This window comes from Hibiscus syriacus, unplaced genomic scaffold (assembly GCF_006381635.1).
Source record: "Hibiscus syriacus cultivar Baekdansim isolate YM2019G1 unplaced genomic scaffold, ASM638163v2 tig00110461_pilon, whole genome shotgun sequence".
NCBI classification, from domain to species: domain Eukaryota; kingdom Viridiplantae; phylum Streptophyta; class Magnoliopsida; order Malvales; family Malvaceae; genus Hibiscus; species Hibiscus syriacus.
In genome coordinates this window covers 760,676-777,335 of record NW_024062746.1, presented here as the reverse complement: position 1 = coordinate 777,335, position 16,660 = coordinate 760,676, and the positions used below count along the sequence as shown (strand labels likewise).

The window sequence follows — 16,660 nt, the reverse complement described above, 5'->3', positions numbered from 1 at the left end:
TGGACGAATCTGTAAAGTCAAAATAAAAAGACTTGTTATTTGTTAGTTTCTGCTTGCTAAACTGAAAAGTGTGTTCAAACATTATAACTTTTTCACTTTGTGTTGCTCCCCCCCCCCCCCTCTCTCTCTCACTATGGTCTATGAATTAGAAAAGAGCACTCTGCCATGTGCTCTGTGCCAGAGCCATGCCTTGTATTCAAGGGGAAAGTTGGCTTACGTCCTTGATGGAGATAATGTTCGGCATGGCTTAAACCGTGACCTTAGTTTTAAAGCAGAGGATCGGGCAGAAAACATACGAAGGATTGGTAAAGGCTGTCTGATTCCCCACATAGTTCTGTTTTGGTTTATCCTTTTGCCCTCTTATTCTAATGGTTATAAGTTACATCTTGTTTCCGGTTTAGCAATAGGAGAGGTAGGAAAACTCTTTGCTGATGCAGGCATCATCTGCATTGCCACTTGCCAGTGTAATATCTCCCTACAGAAAAGACAGGGATGCATCTCGTGCACTTTTGCCGGAAGGAGATTTCATTGAGGTACATGCTGCTTTTAAGAAACCTGAAATATTGAGGGCTTTGATCTTATTTATGAGAAAGGGCTTTGCATCAGAACTTCAGAAGGTTCTACATTGCTGTAAGAAAATACTGGGCAATGCTTGGAACAGGTGTTCATGAATGTGCCACTCCAAATATGCCAGGCAAGGGACCCAAAAGGCCTATACAAGCTTGCAAGAGCTGGAAAAATTAAAGGTGTATTTCCTCATTGGTTTTTGTATCTGAAGATTAGTATAAGCTCATATTGAATAGTAGCTTCTGTCATGTTCTCTTTGTAGGTTTTACCAATATCGATGATCCGTATGAACCATCCCTGAATTGTGAGGTGTATGCATATAATTGGGGTACCTCTCTTGTTTGGCATAGGCTTATATTTTCTCAAAGATACACCTAACTTCCTTTATGCTCCGAACATGAAAAATTCAGCCGACACAAATCTTGAAATGGCTTTAAGACTGTCCAGGCTTACTTGCTGGTGTGGTCTTGTTGATGAATACGATAGATGTCAACGCCATACTTGAGAATAGATTTTAGAACGGCCATGCGAAATGGCTGAAACTGTGATATCTTACCTGGAGGAGAAGGGGTATCTGCAGGCTTAACAAGAGAGAAACCCTGCCATTCCAGGTCCCCATAATCATCTGTAAAATTAGTATGCTGGATTAATTAAATTTGATCCTTCTTCTAAACTAAGCACGTTTCTCGTTTCCTTCATTGGGGAAATCTCTTGTTTCCTATATTCGTATCCTGTTTCTGGCATCAAGGAAACTCCTTGTTTTCTTTATCTGTAGTTTATATCGTGTATTAGATAATTAATTGCTTGATTAATTACTGGTGCTCTTTATCAGGCCTTCTAAAAGCCTCACCGTGAGTGACTTGGGTTCAGTCATTTTAAGAGAAGAAATGAATAAGCACTAAAGGTTGTTACATTGGTGTGTAAATTTGTATTTTATAGCTTTGTAATGACTGCTTTTGAATAAAAGGCCATCTCAAGTTTTCAGTGATAGTTACACTTAGATTTGTTGATTTCATCCTTGCACTTAAGTTTAATTGTACAGATTGTATAGCAGTAATCCAGGATTTTTTTTCAATTTATTATTATAAGGAAAAAAAACGAGAAGATAAAAAAGAAACAATAAAATTTTGTTTGTTTGTGCTTTCATTATTTTGTATATAAAGTATTATAAATATATTAACAATTGGTTTAGTGGGATGAGGTATCAGATCAACCTTAAGCAAGGTCAAGGGTTTAAATCATGATGTTTGCGAATAGAGCAAATTGGATTTATCATATCTCAGTCAACGGGTTAACATCCAACTCATGTTGTTATCTTTTTTAACGAAAAATACGAGTTTGGAACTTACTAAATAGTTGGACGATTATTTCTTAACTTTTAAACAACATCCTATAGTTGATGGATCATATTATAACTTTTAATAGTTGAGAGATTTAATAATGCATCACCTTATAATCGAGGACTTTTTGTGAATTTTACCCTTTATTTTATTAAATACTCTAACACATAAGAGTATTCATGTTTTATTTATATTTCTGTTGAGCTTTAATTATTATTTTTACGTTGTATTGTATCATGAATTAATTTGTTTTATATCTTGTATAGTTTATCATTATTTTTCAATTTAAAGGAAATTAATTAATTACATTTACCCTATATTAACATAAATATAATATTTAAAACTTAAATTTAATTTCCTGAATCATGTGGTAGGGATATAGTATAGAGTGAAATAAAATTTACCCAGTAATTCAAACGAAAACTGTCAAAATAAACATCATTCTTTTTTGACACAATAATAAACTTGATAGATTGCTTTTAACCGAAATGCAATGGTTTCTAGATTTCAAACCTAATAAAAGAACCGAAAACATGTCCATCTAACTAACTACCAGTCTAACCATATACAAAAAAGTGTCAACTACATATCAATTATTCTGCAAAACTATTCCCTTTTGATCTTAAATTTGCAAAGACAACCAGTCTATACGTTTCAAACTTCGGATTTGCTATGCATGAACCAACGAGAATAAACTTAAATAGTAACAAAAGTTCATACCTAACAACCACACTGTAACTCAGAAAATACATGAAACCATGAAAAAAAATGCTGATATAACACACACACACATGAATGGTCAAATGAAGTAAAAACCAAAACCAATCCCTGGTCTTGCATGCCTATGGATGGACAAAAGGCAGGCAACAAATGCCATTGTAATGGAAGTAGCAGCTGAACTCACAGCATCATAAGCTGCAGAGAACCGCCTCTCTTGGATGCCCCAGAGAGTGTTAACAAGCAATCCCAAGCCATAAACCACTATTGCCATCTTCAAATGAAATGACCACAAAACTATATTGATCAGAAAATTCAGAAACTATCTCTTTCAGCTTTAAAGAAGAAAGGCTAAAATGAGGCTTGGAAGTGTGAAGTGCAAGTGAAAGTAAAGGGGTTGAGTGGTTGAGACTGCTGTCTTTTTTTCTTGGTTTTCTCATTATAAAATATAAGGGTAGTTTCAAAGATGGCACTTTTGGTGGTAAAGAGCTAAGGCCACATGCTTTCGCCTTGCTTCCTCATTTTCCACCTTTGATGCTTCTTTTCTTTCACTATTATCAAGTGAATACAAAGCCTGCATTTTGGCAGCAAGTGGTTAATAGATTCAACAAAAAGCTTTGGCAGAGAGACCCATAAATCTATATCAAAGGTGCGAATTTAAGAAGTTATATTAAAAACTTAGAGGCATAGAGTTATAAAAATTTTAGGAGTGCGAAATTAGATAATTAATAAAAAGTACAAAGAGAAAATTTAAAATAAAAGAGAATTTAAAACCTTTAAAGGATGCGATTTCACTGCAATACCCTCGGTCCCTCCCTAAAATTTGGTACAACCAAAGTTGCTTAAGTAAGTTAATGAATTTGTTTATCTTTCACCTCTTTACGTTTCATATCTCTTGTGTTATCTAATAACAAAAAATGTAAACTTTGCTTTCAACTATATGCTATCTTTAACTTTAACTTTTTAAAGAAAAAGTGTCACCGATTAGATATAACTTGTTCTTAATGATTTTAGGTTTTCAATACACAAAAGATGAAGATGAACTTATTGGAAAGCTAAAGGCTAACAACTAGTTTAGAAATACATTAATGACACACAAAATGAACATATTTTTAGAGCTTTGTTCTTTCCCTAAAAAATGGGTAACATGGTTGAATTTGAAGGCCTAGACAATTACAAGTATGCGATCTAGTATATGCATAGTGTCAAAATTAACCCTATAACATTTGTTTAAATAATCACTTTGACATATGTTGTTTTTTATTATTTGATTTCTTAATATTTTAATGGTCAAATAGCTCATGTCAAATAAAAATCGTTAATTGACTAATGTTCAACGCATATTATTGATGAAACATTTTAGACTCAAATCCTTTAATCCAAGTCTACTTCTCAAACCTTTATCTTAAAATTCTAAATGGCCCAAACTACCCCAAGTTTATAACCCCAACCTAAACTCAAATCCAACTCATTGCCCAAACAACCCGAATCCAATCTGCACCGTTTCTCCTCTACTTGTAGTCCCCGTCTGTCTCATTAGAACTTTGTCACCAACAACAAAACCTACCTAATCCAACTACTAATATCACCCTAATCTAGGTCCTATTTTGAAAAAAACCTCATCTCCAGCTAATCATATTTTGAATCAATCTAAATCCTAAGAAATTTAACCTCCACAACCCTAAATATATTTTATTTAAACCCTTTAAACTTTCCATCACAATCACAATAAAATCTCGACGAAAAATCTATAAATCTTGGATATAAAAAATTGTGTGAAAAAAAATACAAACTCGAATTCTCAAGTTTTTAAAATCTTACAAAAAAAAAATTCAAATCAATAATATAATAGGAAAAAACAAGATATAACAAAAGAAATCGAAAAACCTTACTTCTAATTTTTGATGATCGAGACCTTTATTGATAAATACACACAGTATGAAAATTTGTAGTAACGTTTTTGGTTTTTCTCTATAGCATATTGACTTTGTTAATTTCACCATATGAATATGATTAATTTGTCTTTGTGATTATATGTTATATGCATATATTATGTATATATATATTTATTTAAAATATAACTTTTTTTATGTTTTTAATAATTTATCATTTTTAGCTTTATGTTATATTTTTATGTTCTAATAGTGCTTTTAGTATTTTTCTAATAGAATTAATAAATTAAAATTTTAATTTAAAATAATTTTTATTTTTATTCAATAATCACATTAATTTCTTCTAGAAAAATTTTAAAGGCCTCAATTATCGTTAAGCCTAATTTGTTTAGAAAGCCCGATTGTTTTAAGGGGCTTTAAATTGGGTTGTTTTTGCGAATTCAAAAAGTCGGTAATCATCGGAGCAGGCACTCAGCAGGACTCCCCGTCTCAAAACGGTCAAAAGTCGAAATCTCCCTCCATAATCTCTAATCAGAAAACGATCCAATTCCCCCCCCCCCCCCGAATCATAAACCCTAGCACCCAACACAGTTGAATCATCCCATAGGAGGTCGCGAAGATGGGAAAGAAACAGCACAGCTGTGTTGTCATTTAGATTGTATTGTTGCATTTTGGTAATAGACTGAATAAACATTGTTCTGGTTTCTTGTTTTCTGTGCAGCTGTGTTGGTATACTGATTGTTTCTATCTTAGATTTTACATTTTTTAGAATAACTTTGTTTTCGATTTCTTTAGTCTTTTCATGTTTGGTTTACTTTTGATGCCTCGAGGATATTAAATTGTGCCTTACTTCGTGCAGGAGAGTATCATTGCCCTGTTCTGAACAAAGTTTTTACCGAGTACACACACATAGTTTCTGTGAAGACTACGGGAAATGTGTTCTGTTATGAGGTAATTTTTTTTTTTTGCTTATTATCAAGATTTTCCTCTTATATTTGGTGTGTTAAAGCACTATGATGTTGTTCCTTCTTGTTCCTATTGCAAGCAATTAAAGAATTGAACATCAAGACCAAAAACTGGAAAGAGCTTCTTACAGATGAACCTTTCACTGAGGAAGATGTAATTAAAGGCTAGGCACTCTCAGAGTGAGTCAGCTGCTGTTGATACCAATCTAACAGCAATTTCTGTAACAAAGAAAAGGAAAACCACTCCCGGAGAATTTAAAGATTTTTCTGCTTGGTAAACTGGTGAGGCTCTTGAATGCACAGCACTATCCTTTTAAATGATACAAAATGTGTTCCGGAGCTCGAAAGCCAGAGGTGCTCAAATTTGAATTTACATTTTAACACTGCTCCGACCAAAACCACTTCTGCAAACTATGGGAGTGAGAGATTCAACGACAGAAAACTCAGATTCAATTCTGCCGCTGGAGGTTGTGAAATTATATTTTCCAGGTGTTGAAAAGAAAGAAAAACCAGCGTTCATACCTTTTGTAATTTTAGCCTCCTTAAAGGATGTATTGTTGTATTATTAAAAGAAATTACAAATATTGAATCCATCTCTAACATATAATGCATTGCAATTCCAAAGCTGTAATGTTAACTCCATGATCCACTAAAGAAATATGCTTGCTCACAGTTTTGTACGAAGAAACATATGGGCAGCTGGACAAAAAAATGATGGTCCACCAGCTGTTAAAATCAGGACAAAAGAGGTGAGTTTGATGATATAGTTGGCGAGTTTTTTGGATGTTGCAGCTGACGTTATCTTCTTCAATATTAGTTACATGCTATTCGAAGCCAAAAACACTTTTGAGAATGAATGGCTTTTTCCAAGTTTCAGAGCAGCTAAAACTAGTCATTATGGACCACTTACCAAATGTATCTGAAATCTAGTTCTGAGTAAATCTAAACTATAACTTCGTGTGATGTTTTCAGAGCTTTATGGGACAATATCTAATTTTCTTTCTCACTGGGCTAATAATTTCTCAATTTTCGGTGAAAGATCTGTAGGTATGGTGGGTGTTAAACAAAATTCGAACCCATCCAACCCCCCAAGTGTGTCGGTGAGTTTGGTCAGCCTTTAAAGCTTTGATGTCGTTTTCTCCAATGATTCGCTTTTGCTTCGTTTAAAACTATATGCTGGAAAAGAAGGATGGAATATATAAATAAATGTACACTTTCAGTTAAATTCCACTTAAGTAAAAGTGAGAAACACGTCTATTATTGCATCATAGGCCTACCCTCTAACTTGACCATCAACAAACCATGGCCTCCAATCATCAAAAATGGATAAATTCAAGGACTTAATCCATGATTCAGTTCCCGAGAATAAAATTATTGCGTCATGGTCGCCACTGTAAAGAAACTAAGATTCAGCACAGAACAAATAGGATGGCGAGAGCCGAGGGCGGTAAGCAAGCAAAAGTATAACCTGAATATTAGAGCTCCATAACCTTTTGTATTGAGACATAGATAATAGCTTACAGAACTCTGAATATCATTGTCAAATTCCAAGCTTCGATTACATCTTAACCATTCTTTCATTGTTCTCTCTGGTATTCAACATCAACATTACATTAATTTTAACTCGGATATGTTACTTGTTTCTGTTGTTGGCGTAAAGCTTCAATTCTTACCATTCTGACGTGGAGTGCTTTCTGGACACTGATATCGTTTGCCCAAACTTTCAAAAGGTAAGTATTATAGTTCTGTAACATGGATTAATCAGAAGCTCAATCATCTAAACGTATTTATAATAAAAAAACCCATCTAAACGTATATACATTTATGGAGTGAAAGATATAAAGTGCAAGAAGAATTAAGCGACATCCAAATTGAGGCAAGGAGAGTTCATGAGTTTCTAAAAGATATTTTCGGTTATTCTCATCCACTTCTGCCAATTCGGAAGGGCATTTAGGCTCCAAGATTTGCACCAAGTTAATGTGTGCGTTACACCAGTAAAGCAAAAGCCAAAAGTGTTATTAATCGTGTCTCGTCCATAGAGAGAAATTTCAGGCATTACCAAAAAATTGAACCTATAATAAACAGTTTCAGTTGCATTTCTACATCTGAGATAGCCTGAAGATCATTTACACACCGTTTGTTACCGACTTCTACTTCTATGTATTCTCCTTTACAATTCCTTTTGGCTGACCGCAAAGCCAAAATATTCTCAATAACATCAGCATATATATATACGTGGTCATCACTATATGCTACTCCATATCAAAAGCATTAGAAGAAGGGATTACGTCCAATAACCTTGTAAAGTTCATCAGAGATAAGTGTCATACGATTACAATATGGAATCCTTGAGTTAAAATCAATTTTTTCTGTCTGTTAATGGATTTCCAAGCAAATAACCCTGCAAAAATTGTTAGAAATATTGTAGCATCTTGGAATCTAAAACCGCGTATAGTAAAAAGAAATTTTTGAAGCGCAAGTAGCCAAGTAGTCACAAAGTGGAGCACTTGCTTTGAGATTGAAGACTGCTACGCCTGTGTATCCAATATCTGAAGCAGAATGAGTAACCTGGTTGTTTCCCCATTGATTAATAATATATATGAACTACAAGTCTAATGGGGATGAACATGTAGCTACCATCTGCTATTGCTTGAGTAATTATAGGTACAACCAAGCCCGAGACACCAGAAATATAAACTGGATGATGAATTTGGGATGGCTCTCCAACGACTGAACAGAAAATCATACGCTAATTGGTTATAAAAGGAGAAGACATTTCTTCCTTAACTTGATAAACTTTTGATGTTTTTGCGGTAAGAACAAAATATGGTATATTTATGTACAAGAGATGGTAGAAGTTGAGATTTGTGTACACCTTCATCAAAAATTTATAACAACTAATAGCATGTTTCATATCTCCAGTCTTGAAACCTTGCGGCGCCTTTGAATAAGAGAATCCAGTACCAACGGGAGCATCTAAGAAGATAATACTTGAAACCTATAAAGTTATCAATGGTGTTCACAAATCAAATATCAGTGAATGGAAATAAGAGGCGTAGTATTACAATATGCTTCAAAGCAATTAGTCCTAGACGATCTCGCCTTCGTCCATGCATATGGATAATAACAATTAATGGTGAGGAAGTGTCACATCCCAAACATCAAATTTGTAATCTCAAAAAAATCATTTCGAAGTGTTGTCTCTTAATGAGACTGTCTAATTCGTTATCTTTTATATCGCTAATAACAATTTTAATCCTCGATTTTGTCTCCTTTTTAACTTCAACCCTGAAACTGTAACATATTACAGAAACAATCCTAAATGTCTCTCCCAGTTCACAAAAATAAAAAATTACTATTATGTTTCTCCCAGGTTACTATTTTGTCATGTTAGATGACAGGGAATATTATCTCTGTTATTATTTATCTCCTGAGAACACTATAATTATCGGGGAAGAAGGTGAAAACTACACTAATAAAAACTTTGTAAATGTGTTTTGATTATAACGGATGACATGATTCTTAAGCTAAACCCCGTCTATTTCAGTGAGTTTCTGTCAATTATCTTAAATATGATTTAATAAAAAATTAAGCAGACGATAAAAAAATATTAAAATAGATTGGGATCTTAAATAATAAGTAAATTATACTTTAATCTCTTAAATTTTGAGTTTAAATATTTAATAAATTTTATATTTTTAAAATTAAATAATTTGACTTCTGATATTTACCCTACTTCCATCCACGATTGATGCTCATGAATGTGTTAACCTAAGATTACTTATGCAAATAAAATAAAAACTGCATAAAGGAAAATGTCTTTAGGCATATTTTTACACCATAATTACGATCACAGTTTCCCGCTGTGATTAACTTATTGTGACATGATTTTCATATAATCATATCAATAATGGGAATTCAGAAGGAGCAGTTGATTACAGAGGCTGTTGAGAAATCCATCTATTGAACATGGCGAAACTTTCCTTGGGATTGTACTCTGGAACTGTATGACCTGCTCCCTGCAAAAACCCAAACTCCGTTACAGTATTTTTCACTGTCAATTATTAAGTATCATTTTCATTCACAACTATTTGCAGTCTTGCCTTTACAGTTGCAAATGTGAATTTGTTTTCATATTCTCTCGAGTATCTGTAAGAACCAAGGCATCAGATAAAATACTTAAGCTCTTATGCATATGGGAAACAAGATCTGTTTATAGTCAAAGGCTTACCCTCCAACTTGACCATCAACAAACCATGGCCTCCAATCATCAACAATGGATAAATTCAAGGACTTAATCCATGATTCGGTTCCCAAATATGGAATCCCTGCGTCATGGTCGCCGCTGTAAAGAAACTAGGATTCAGCACAAAAGAAATAGGATGGCGAGAGCAGAGAGCGGTTTGCAAGCAAAAGTTTAACCTGTATATTAGACCTCGATAACCTTTTGTAATGAGACGTGGATAATAGCTTACAGAACTCTGAACATCATTGTCATAATCCAAGCTTGGGTTGCATCTGAACCATTCTTTGATTGTTCCCTTGTATTCAACATCAACATTACATTAATTTTAACTCGGATATATTACTTGTTTCTGTTGTTGGCGTAAAGCTTCAATCCTTACCATTCTGACTTGGAGTGCTTTCTGGACACTGATATCATTTGTCCAAACTTTCAAAAGGTAAGTATTATAGTTCTATAACATGAATTAATCAGAAGCTCAGTTATCTAAACGTATATACATTTATGGAGTGAAAGATATAAAGTGAAAGAAGATTTACGCTACACCCAAAACATTCAGAAGGCCAGGAGTTTTCATAAGTTTCTAGGAGATATTTTCGGTTATTCTCCAAAACATCCACTTCTCGAAGTATGGAAGGGCAGCATACAGGCTCCAAGATATGCTTCAAGTATATGTGTGAAATGCACTAGAAAAGCAAAAGCCAAAAGTGTTATTAATCATGTCTCGTCAACACAGAGAGAGATTTCAGGCATTACCAAAAAAATGAACCTGTAAGAAACAGTTTAAGTTGCATTTCTACCTCTGAGATAGCCTGAAGATCATTTGCACATCTTTTGTTACCGACTTCTACTTCTATGTATTCTCCTTTACAATTCCTTTTGGCTGACTGCAAAGCCAAAAATTTCTCGAGAACATAAGCATAAATATATACGATTTTCTTGAATAATCATTTAGAATTAAGGGTATAGATAACTATAAGTTTCAATATAAGTGGGCATCATTATATGCTACTCCATATCAGAAGCATTAGAAGAAGGGATTTAACCTTGTAAAGTTCATCGGAGATAAGGGCCATACGATTATAATATGGAACCCTTGCGTTTAAATCAATTTTTCTGTCTGTTAATGGATTACCAAGCAAATAACCCTGCAAAAATTTCTAGAAATGTTGTAGCATCTCGGAATCTAAAACCGCGTATAGTAAAAGGAAAATTTTAAAGTGAAAGTAGTCACAAAGTAGCACTTACTTTGAGATTGAATACTGTTACTCCCATGTCTTCAATATCTGAAGCAGAATGAGTAACATGGTTATTGCCCCATTGATTAACAATTTATATATGAAATACAGGTCTTATGGGGATGAACATGTAGCTACCATCTGCTATTGCTTGAGTAATTATAGGTACAACCAATCCCGAGTATGATTCACCGGCAATATAAAGTGGATTGGTGATGAGCTTGGGATGGCTCTCCAACCACTGAAAAGAAAATCTTACACTTGGTTATAAAAGGAGAAGACATTTCTTCCTTGATAAACTTTTGATGTTTTTGCGGTAAGAACAACATATGGTATATTTATGTACAAGAGATGGTAGAAGTTGAGATTTGTGTACACCTTCCTCAAAAATTTATAACAACTAGTAGCATGTTTCATATCCCCAGTCTTGGAACCTTGCTGTGTCTTTGAATAAGAGAATCCAGTACCAACAGGAGCATCTAAGAAGATAATACTTGAAACCTATAAAGTTATCAATGATGTTCAAAAATCAAATATCAGCGAATGGAAATAAGAGGCAGTATGCTTCAAAGCAATTAGTCCTAAACGATCTCACCTTTGTCCATGCATAAGGATTCAGAGAAAAAGTAGGTAAGCTGCCATTGTACTCCACTATGTTAGAACGCAAGGGACCTAAATGGATTTAGATTATAAGTTATCATCATATCATATATTAATGCACTAATTGCAGGCTTTCCTGGGCTGGGATTAAGACATAACAAGTGGAAACAAACAGTCACGTTACCTATTTCAAAGAAAAGCCCAGAAGCACCAGTGCAGCCAGGGCCTCCAGTGAGCCACAGCAAGAGAGGATCCTCCGCTGGATTCTTTTCTGATTCAATAAAATAATAGAAAAGCTCCGAATCATCCACCCCTATGTATCTGAGACACATTAAATTACCAAACTGATTATGATCAGTTCTAAGAGTTCAAGAAAACAATTCTACGTCATCCAGATTAGCAGAAGGATGTAAGAAGCTTACCCAGTTTCAAGCTTGAAGGGAAGTGAAGCATTAAAACCAGGAAGAGAGGTGACCACTGAATATGAAATTGCAGGCCTACACCAAATCCTTATAAACACCAAGTAAACGCATAAAGCCTTCAAATATTTTACCAACATCTTTGCAGCTATTCTGCTCAACAACAAAGCTAAATCTGAAGTCTTTAAGTATGAAGTATATGTTGAAAAGTCAAGCATTAGCCAAAAACTTTCAATAAATTTGGGTGAGAATTAATCACCGATTTCGATATTGTTTTTGTTGAAAATAAGAATATTATAATTTTAGTTATTGTATTTTTTTTAGGATCAAAATCATCTTAAATCATTTTTTTTATCTCATTACTAAAGAGTTTAGAGAGTTTTTTTTTGTAAGTTGTACAATCCGGAGACGTAGGTAAAATTGGTTGAATTCCGTTATAAATTTCAGGTATTATTTTTTCGCTTTTATTTCGTATTCTCACTAATCTAGTTATAGGAAAATTACTCGTTTTATTTTTCAACAGTATACATATTAGATAGGAACAGTTTGATAGTGTAAATTATATGGTTTGTGTATTTATATTTGACATAATCTTATTGATTGAATATTTTATTAGTATTTATTTTTTATTCTTATTAGAGATTAAAATTATTAAAATTAACCATTAAATTATTTTTTATGTTAACTAATTATTTTAATAATCGCTAATTTTTTATTCATTTTGCGCTCAATTTAAGTTTATTCTTTATGTATTGTTTTTGTTTTTAGAGAATTATTTTTCGATCACTTGAGGACAATCGAGAAAATATTTTCAACCTCATTATCATCTTTACGAAAAGAGCAAGACAATTAATTTTCAATTTAATATTTATATGTACGACTACTGAAGACTTATATTAATATTGAAAGCGACATACATTTTACGATCGCATTTTCATCGGTAATTTTATCGAAGTATCACCCAGATAATAATTATCTGTCAACACTCTTTTTCTTAATTTTATCTATCTAACACCTTTTCTAATAAAGTGTTAATCGTCATCCGTGCCTTTGCGAGGTTCTGTCCGAGTTGGTGTCACATCATAAAAGACATAGATCGTCATTCGTGTCTTACCCGAACTGGTGTCACATCAAGATAGGCGTGGATTGTCATTCGTGTCTTTTTAGGGTTTTTAACACGCGTACGTAAGGCTCGAATCATCATCCGCACCTTCCATTATTGGTACCACCCAAGCAGCTTGGCCTTTAAACCCTCCCCTCCCCTATAAATAACACCCCCTCTATACAAACATCATCAAATCAATTCTTTCTATTTTTTACTTCATCAATTCCTTCAATTTTTGCTTCATCAATTCCTTCTATTTTTATTGTAATGTAAAATTATTTTTTATTATATTATATTTATTTTATATATGATTATTTGAGAAAAAATTATTGTACTAATTATTTTGTATTATTTTTTTCGGTTGTAAAATTGGAAAGTGGGATCATACCTCAAGACATTTTTGTCAATACGGTAACAATATAAAATTATATTATTTAAATTATTGTAAATTTTTTTAAAAATTTGTTGATTAGTTTATATTTTAATTCATATACTATTACTTTAATTAGGCGTATTTCAGCTATTATTTTTGAAGATATAAGACTCTCAACCTTTCAAACTCTCAAAATGATGCGTATTTCAACTATTATTTACTATGATGGAGAAATTTGGGAAGATGAAACTGGCGTCGTCTTCACATCAAATCATTCTGTCAGAATATCATTCAAGAGAAACATAACTCTTGAGAAGCTGATAACAAAATTTTTAATAAAGGTTCATGTTGGAAGTACTAAAATATTATCCTCACTTCAGTACAGATTTTCAACCGCAGTATTTTCGTTAATTTTATACATCTTTCAAATTATCCAACGAAAACGATGTTGCTATTATGGTTGATTCTTAAAATCATTAATTAGACACCAATATACAGATGTATGCAAAATTTATTAAAGTGTGTGATGTTTGTGGTATGTCATTATGCTCCCACTATGGGCTGACTCAACAAGTTAATTAAGTTGACAGCCCAACTCAAGTAATATGTAATGATTTTAACTCGTTAATGAGAAATCCACATCATGGTGTCATCCCATCAAGTTCAATAGGGAGACATTCATCAACAACTTCTTATGATCTGTACCGAGGTGGCTCCACAAACAATCCGTATGACAACATCGCGTCCAGTTCAAGGGGAAGTCATTCATCTGCCAATTTCTTTAACTTGAATATGGAGATACCCTCGACGCAACAATCTGTGAAGTACCCATTTGACACGATGCCTTCAAGCTCTAAGGGAGACATTCAACTGCGAGCTTCTTCGACCTCAATGTCGATATGCCTTCAAGTTCAAGGGAAAGACATGCAACTACCAGCTTGTTCGACCTAAATGTCGACATTGTAGAGGAACCCTCATCTCTACCAGAGGAACCTCTTCGTGAGCCAAGTGTGAATGGTGTTGAGACTAGATTATTCGTTCAGCCAGAATCACCGTAATTCAACATGGACTTCGATGATGATGATGTAGATGAAGTTCCCAAAAATACAGTACACACCGAACCTCCAACACATATGTATGAAGCTAATTATGGTGCAATGTACAGACCAGAATTTATGGATATGCCTAATGTTGGTGACTACAAATTTAACTCTTCAGTCAATGATTGTGAGTTATATAAAGGAATGGTGTTTCCATGCAAAGAAGAAACGATGATGGCAATTAAGAATTACAACATTCGTAATTTTTTCAGTCCAGAGTCGACCGTTCTACCACCAAAAAGTATATATGCCACTGTGTCCAACGTGATAACAGATGCAATTGGATGGTTCACGTATCAAAGAGGAAGAGGAAAAACAATATATGAGAAGTAATGATATACAACAGTCTTCACACATACTGTGCTGGAGGGATCTACCAGGATCATCCCAACTTGGACTCTGGTATTATCTACCAAGCCATCATGCTCATGGTAAAAGCAAACTCCCTTATAGCTATTGCGGTGCTGATTTCAGCTATACAATCACAGTATGGGTATACCGTCTCATACAAGAAAGTATGGAAGACAAAGCATAATGACATTAAAAAACTTCACGGCAAATGGGATGCATCTTACAACGAACTACCAAGTTTGTTTAGGGTAGTGCACATATTGAATCATGGGACAATTATCGACTTCGAAACTTGCCATGTTTACCACAATGATCGAGTGATTCGCGATCGATGCTAATTCTACCGACTTTTTTGGACTTACCCACAATGCATTAATGTTGTGAAATACTGCAAGCCCGTGGTCCAAATTGACATGACATTCTTGTATGGAAAATACAAGTAAGTTTTACTATTGACAGTTGTCCAAGATGGTAATCGCAAATTTCTTCCAGTTGTTTTTACCCTTGTTAAAAGAAAAGATACAAATTCTTGGGTTTTTTCCTCAGAAACTTAAGCTTATATATTATCACGAGGGAAAAATATGTGTCATTTTAGATCGCAGAGCCGGGATAAAAGCATCAATGGATTCTTTGGGTCCAATGTGGCAACCACCCTATGTCCAACATTGGTATTGTATCCGACACACTGCTGCTAACTATCATGGAAGATTCAAGAAGAATGATGAGCGCCAATTACTTGTGTGTAACACCCTCAACCCGTATCCGACCCGGATACAAGTCTGAGGTGTCACATTGACTTTTCAAACTTTAAACTTTTGACGAAAACCAATGAAATTTAAAACTTTTATTAAAATAACATTGTCACTGTACACGAGTTAACCAAAACAAGACAAAACTAATAAGAGCATTTGTAACTAACACTATTCTTACATGCCAACACACTACATACAACAAAATACATATTGTGACTTTACTTCTGATCTGATCGCTGAATGAAGATATGTTGATCTGCAAATTCCTATTCTTGATTCTCTTGCTCTTCGGAACCTACGTGTAAAAACACTTACACGCTAAGTCATAGACTTAGTGAGGCATAATTACATAATAAAGAATTACTAAAAATATAAACATGATGTCTACTATCCAACCGCAATTATACTATCATACCATCATTTATTATACCACATATGAGACAATATAAATCATAATAATACCATATTAAGATATAATTATATACATCCTCGTTATGTCCTGTTTAAGCCCATATACACTATTGAGAACCCAAGGTATACGAGTATTATAAGGTTGTGCACACGTATGCTATCACCATAGCTCAATGAATGTCCCGAATGACCTATCCAGAGGTCATAAAGATCCTCGGTAACTATTCAGAGGTCATAAAGATCCTCGGTAACTATCCATAGGTCATAAAGATCCTCGGTAAATATCCATAGGTCCCGAAGAACCTAGGTAAACTATCCATATGTTCCTTAGAACATAGGTATACTGTCCATATGTCTCGAAAGACATAGGTAGTTCTTTGACTCTTGGCATGCCAACTATACCTACAGTTCTCATAACTCATATCATGGGCATTATCTTTTACCTTATTACATATTCACACATCATATCACATTTTTCTTTTTCTATAGCTCTTTATCACATGTTCCTATTATCATCTTATCACATATACCTTTTCATATAACCATTACATACATACACACATACATGTCATCATTTATGTTTTTAT

At 33.9% G+C, this 16,660-nt stretch overlaps 1 protein-coding gene and 2 pseudogenes across 1 annotated transcript; 1 reads left to right on the top strand and 2 right to left on the bottom strand.

The window, feature by feature from the left end:
• Positions 1-133: 133 nt before the first annotated feature.
• On the top strand, positions 134-878 carry LOC120126662 (annotated as a pseudogene).
• A 2,206-nt stretch (positions 879-3,084) lies between these two features.
• LOC120126661 lies at positions 3,085-8,227 on the bottom strand (annotated as a pseudogene).
• A 1,038-nt stretch (positions 8,228-9,265) lies between these two features.
• Positions 9,266-12,231, bottom strand: LOC120126677 (serine carboxypeptidase-like 2). Its single transcript, XM_039144798.1, has 14 exons — positions 11,985-12,231; positions 11,747-11,883; positions 11,558-11,634; positions 11,341-11,463; positions 11,101-11,203; positions 10,973-11,010; positions 10,771-10,872; positions 10,525-10,611; positions 10,264-10,410; positions 10,107-10,178; positions 9,904-10,022; positions 9,713-9,826; positions 9,585-9,630; positions 9,266-9,500 (listed from the first exon to the last, which is right to left on the bottom strand). The coding sequence occupies exons 1-14, from the start codon at positions 12,197-12,199 to the stop codon at positions 9,417-9,419; spliced, it is 1,464 nt and encodes a 487-aa protein (XP_039000729.1). The 5' UTR covers positions 12,200-12,231; the 3' UTR covers positions 9,266-9,416.
• Positions 12,232-16,660: the final 4,429 nt, after the last annotated feature.

Coding starts and splice junctions, on each gene's coding strand:
- LOC120126677 (XM_039144798.1), bottom strand. CDS start 12,199: ATGCTTGACTTTTCAACATATACTTCATACTTAAAGACTTCAGATTTA. Junction 11,204..11,340: donor GTTATAAATTTTTGAGGAAG/GTGTACACAAAT, acceptor TTTTCTTTTCAG/TGGTTGGAGAGCCATCCCAA. Junction 9,501..9,584: donor TCACATTTGCAACTGTAAAG/GCAAGACTGCAA, acceptor GGGTTTTTGCAG/GGAGCAGGTCATACAGTTCC.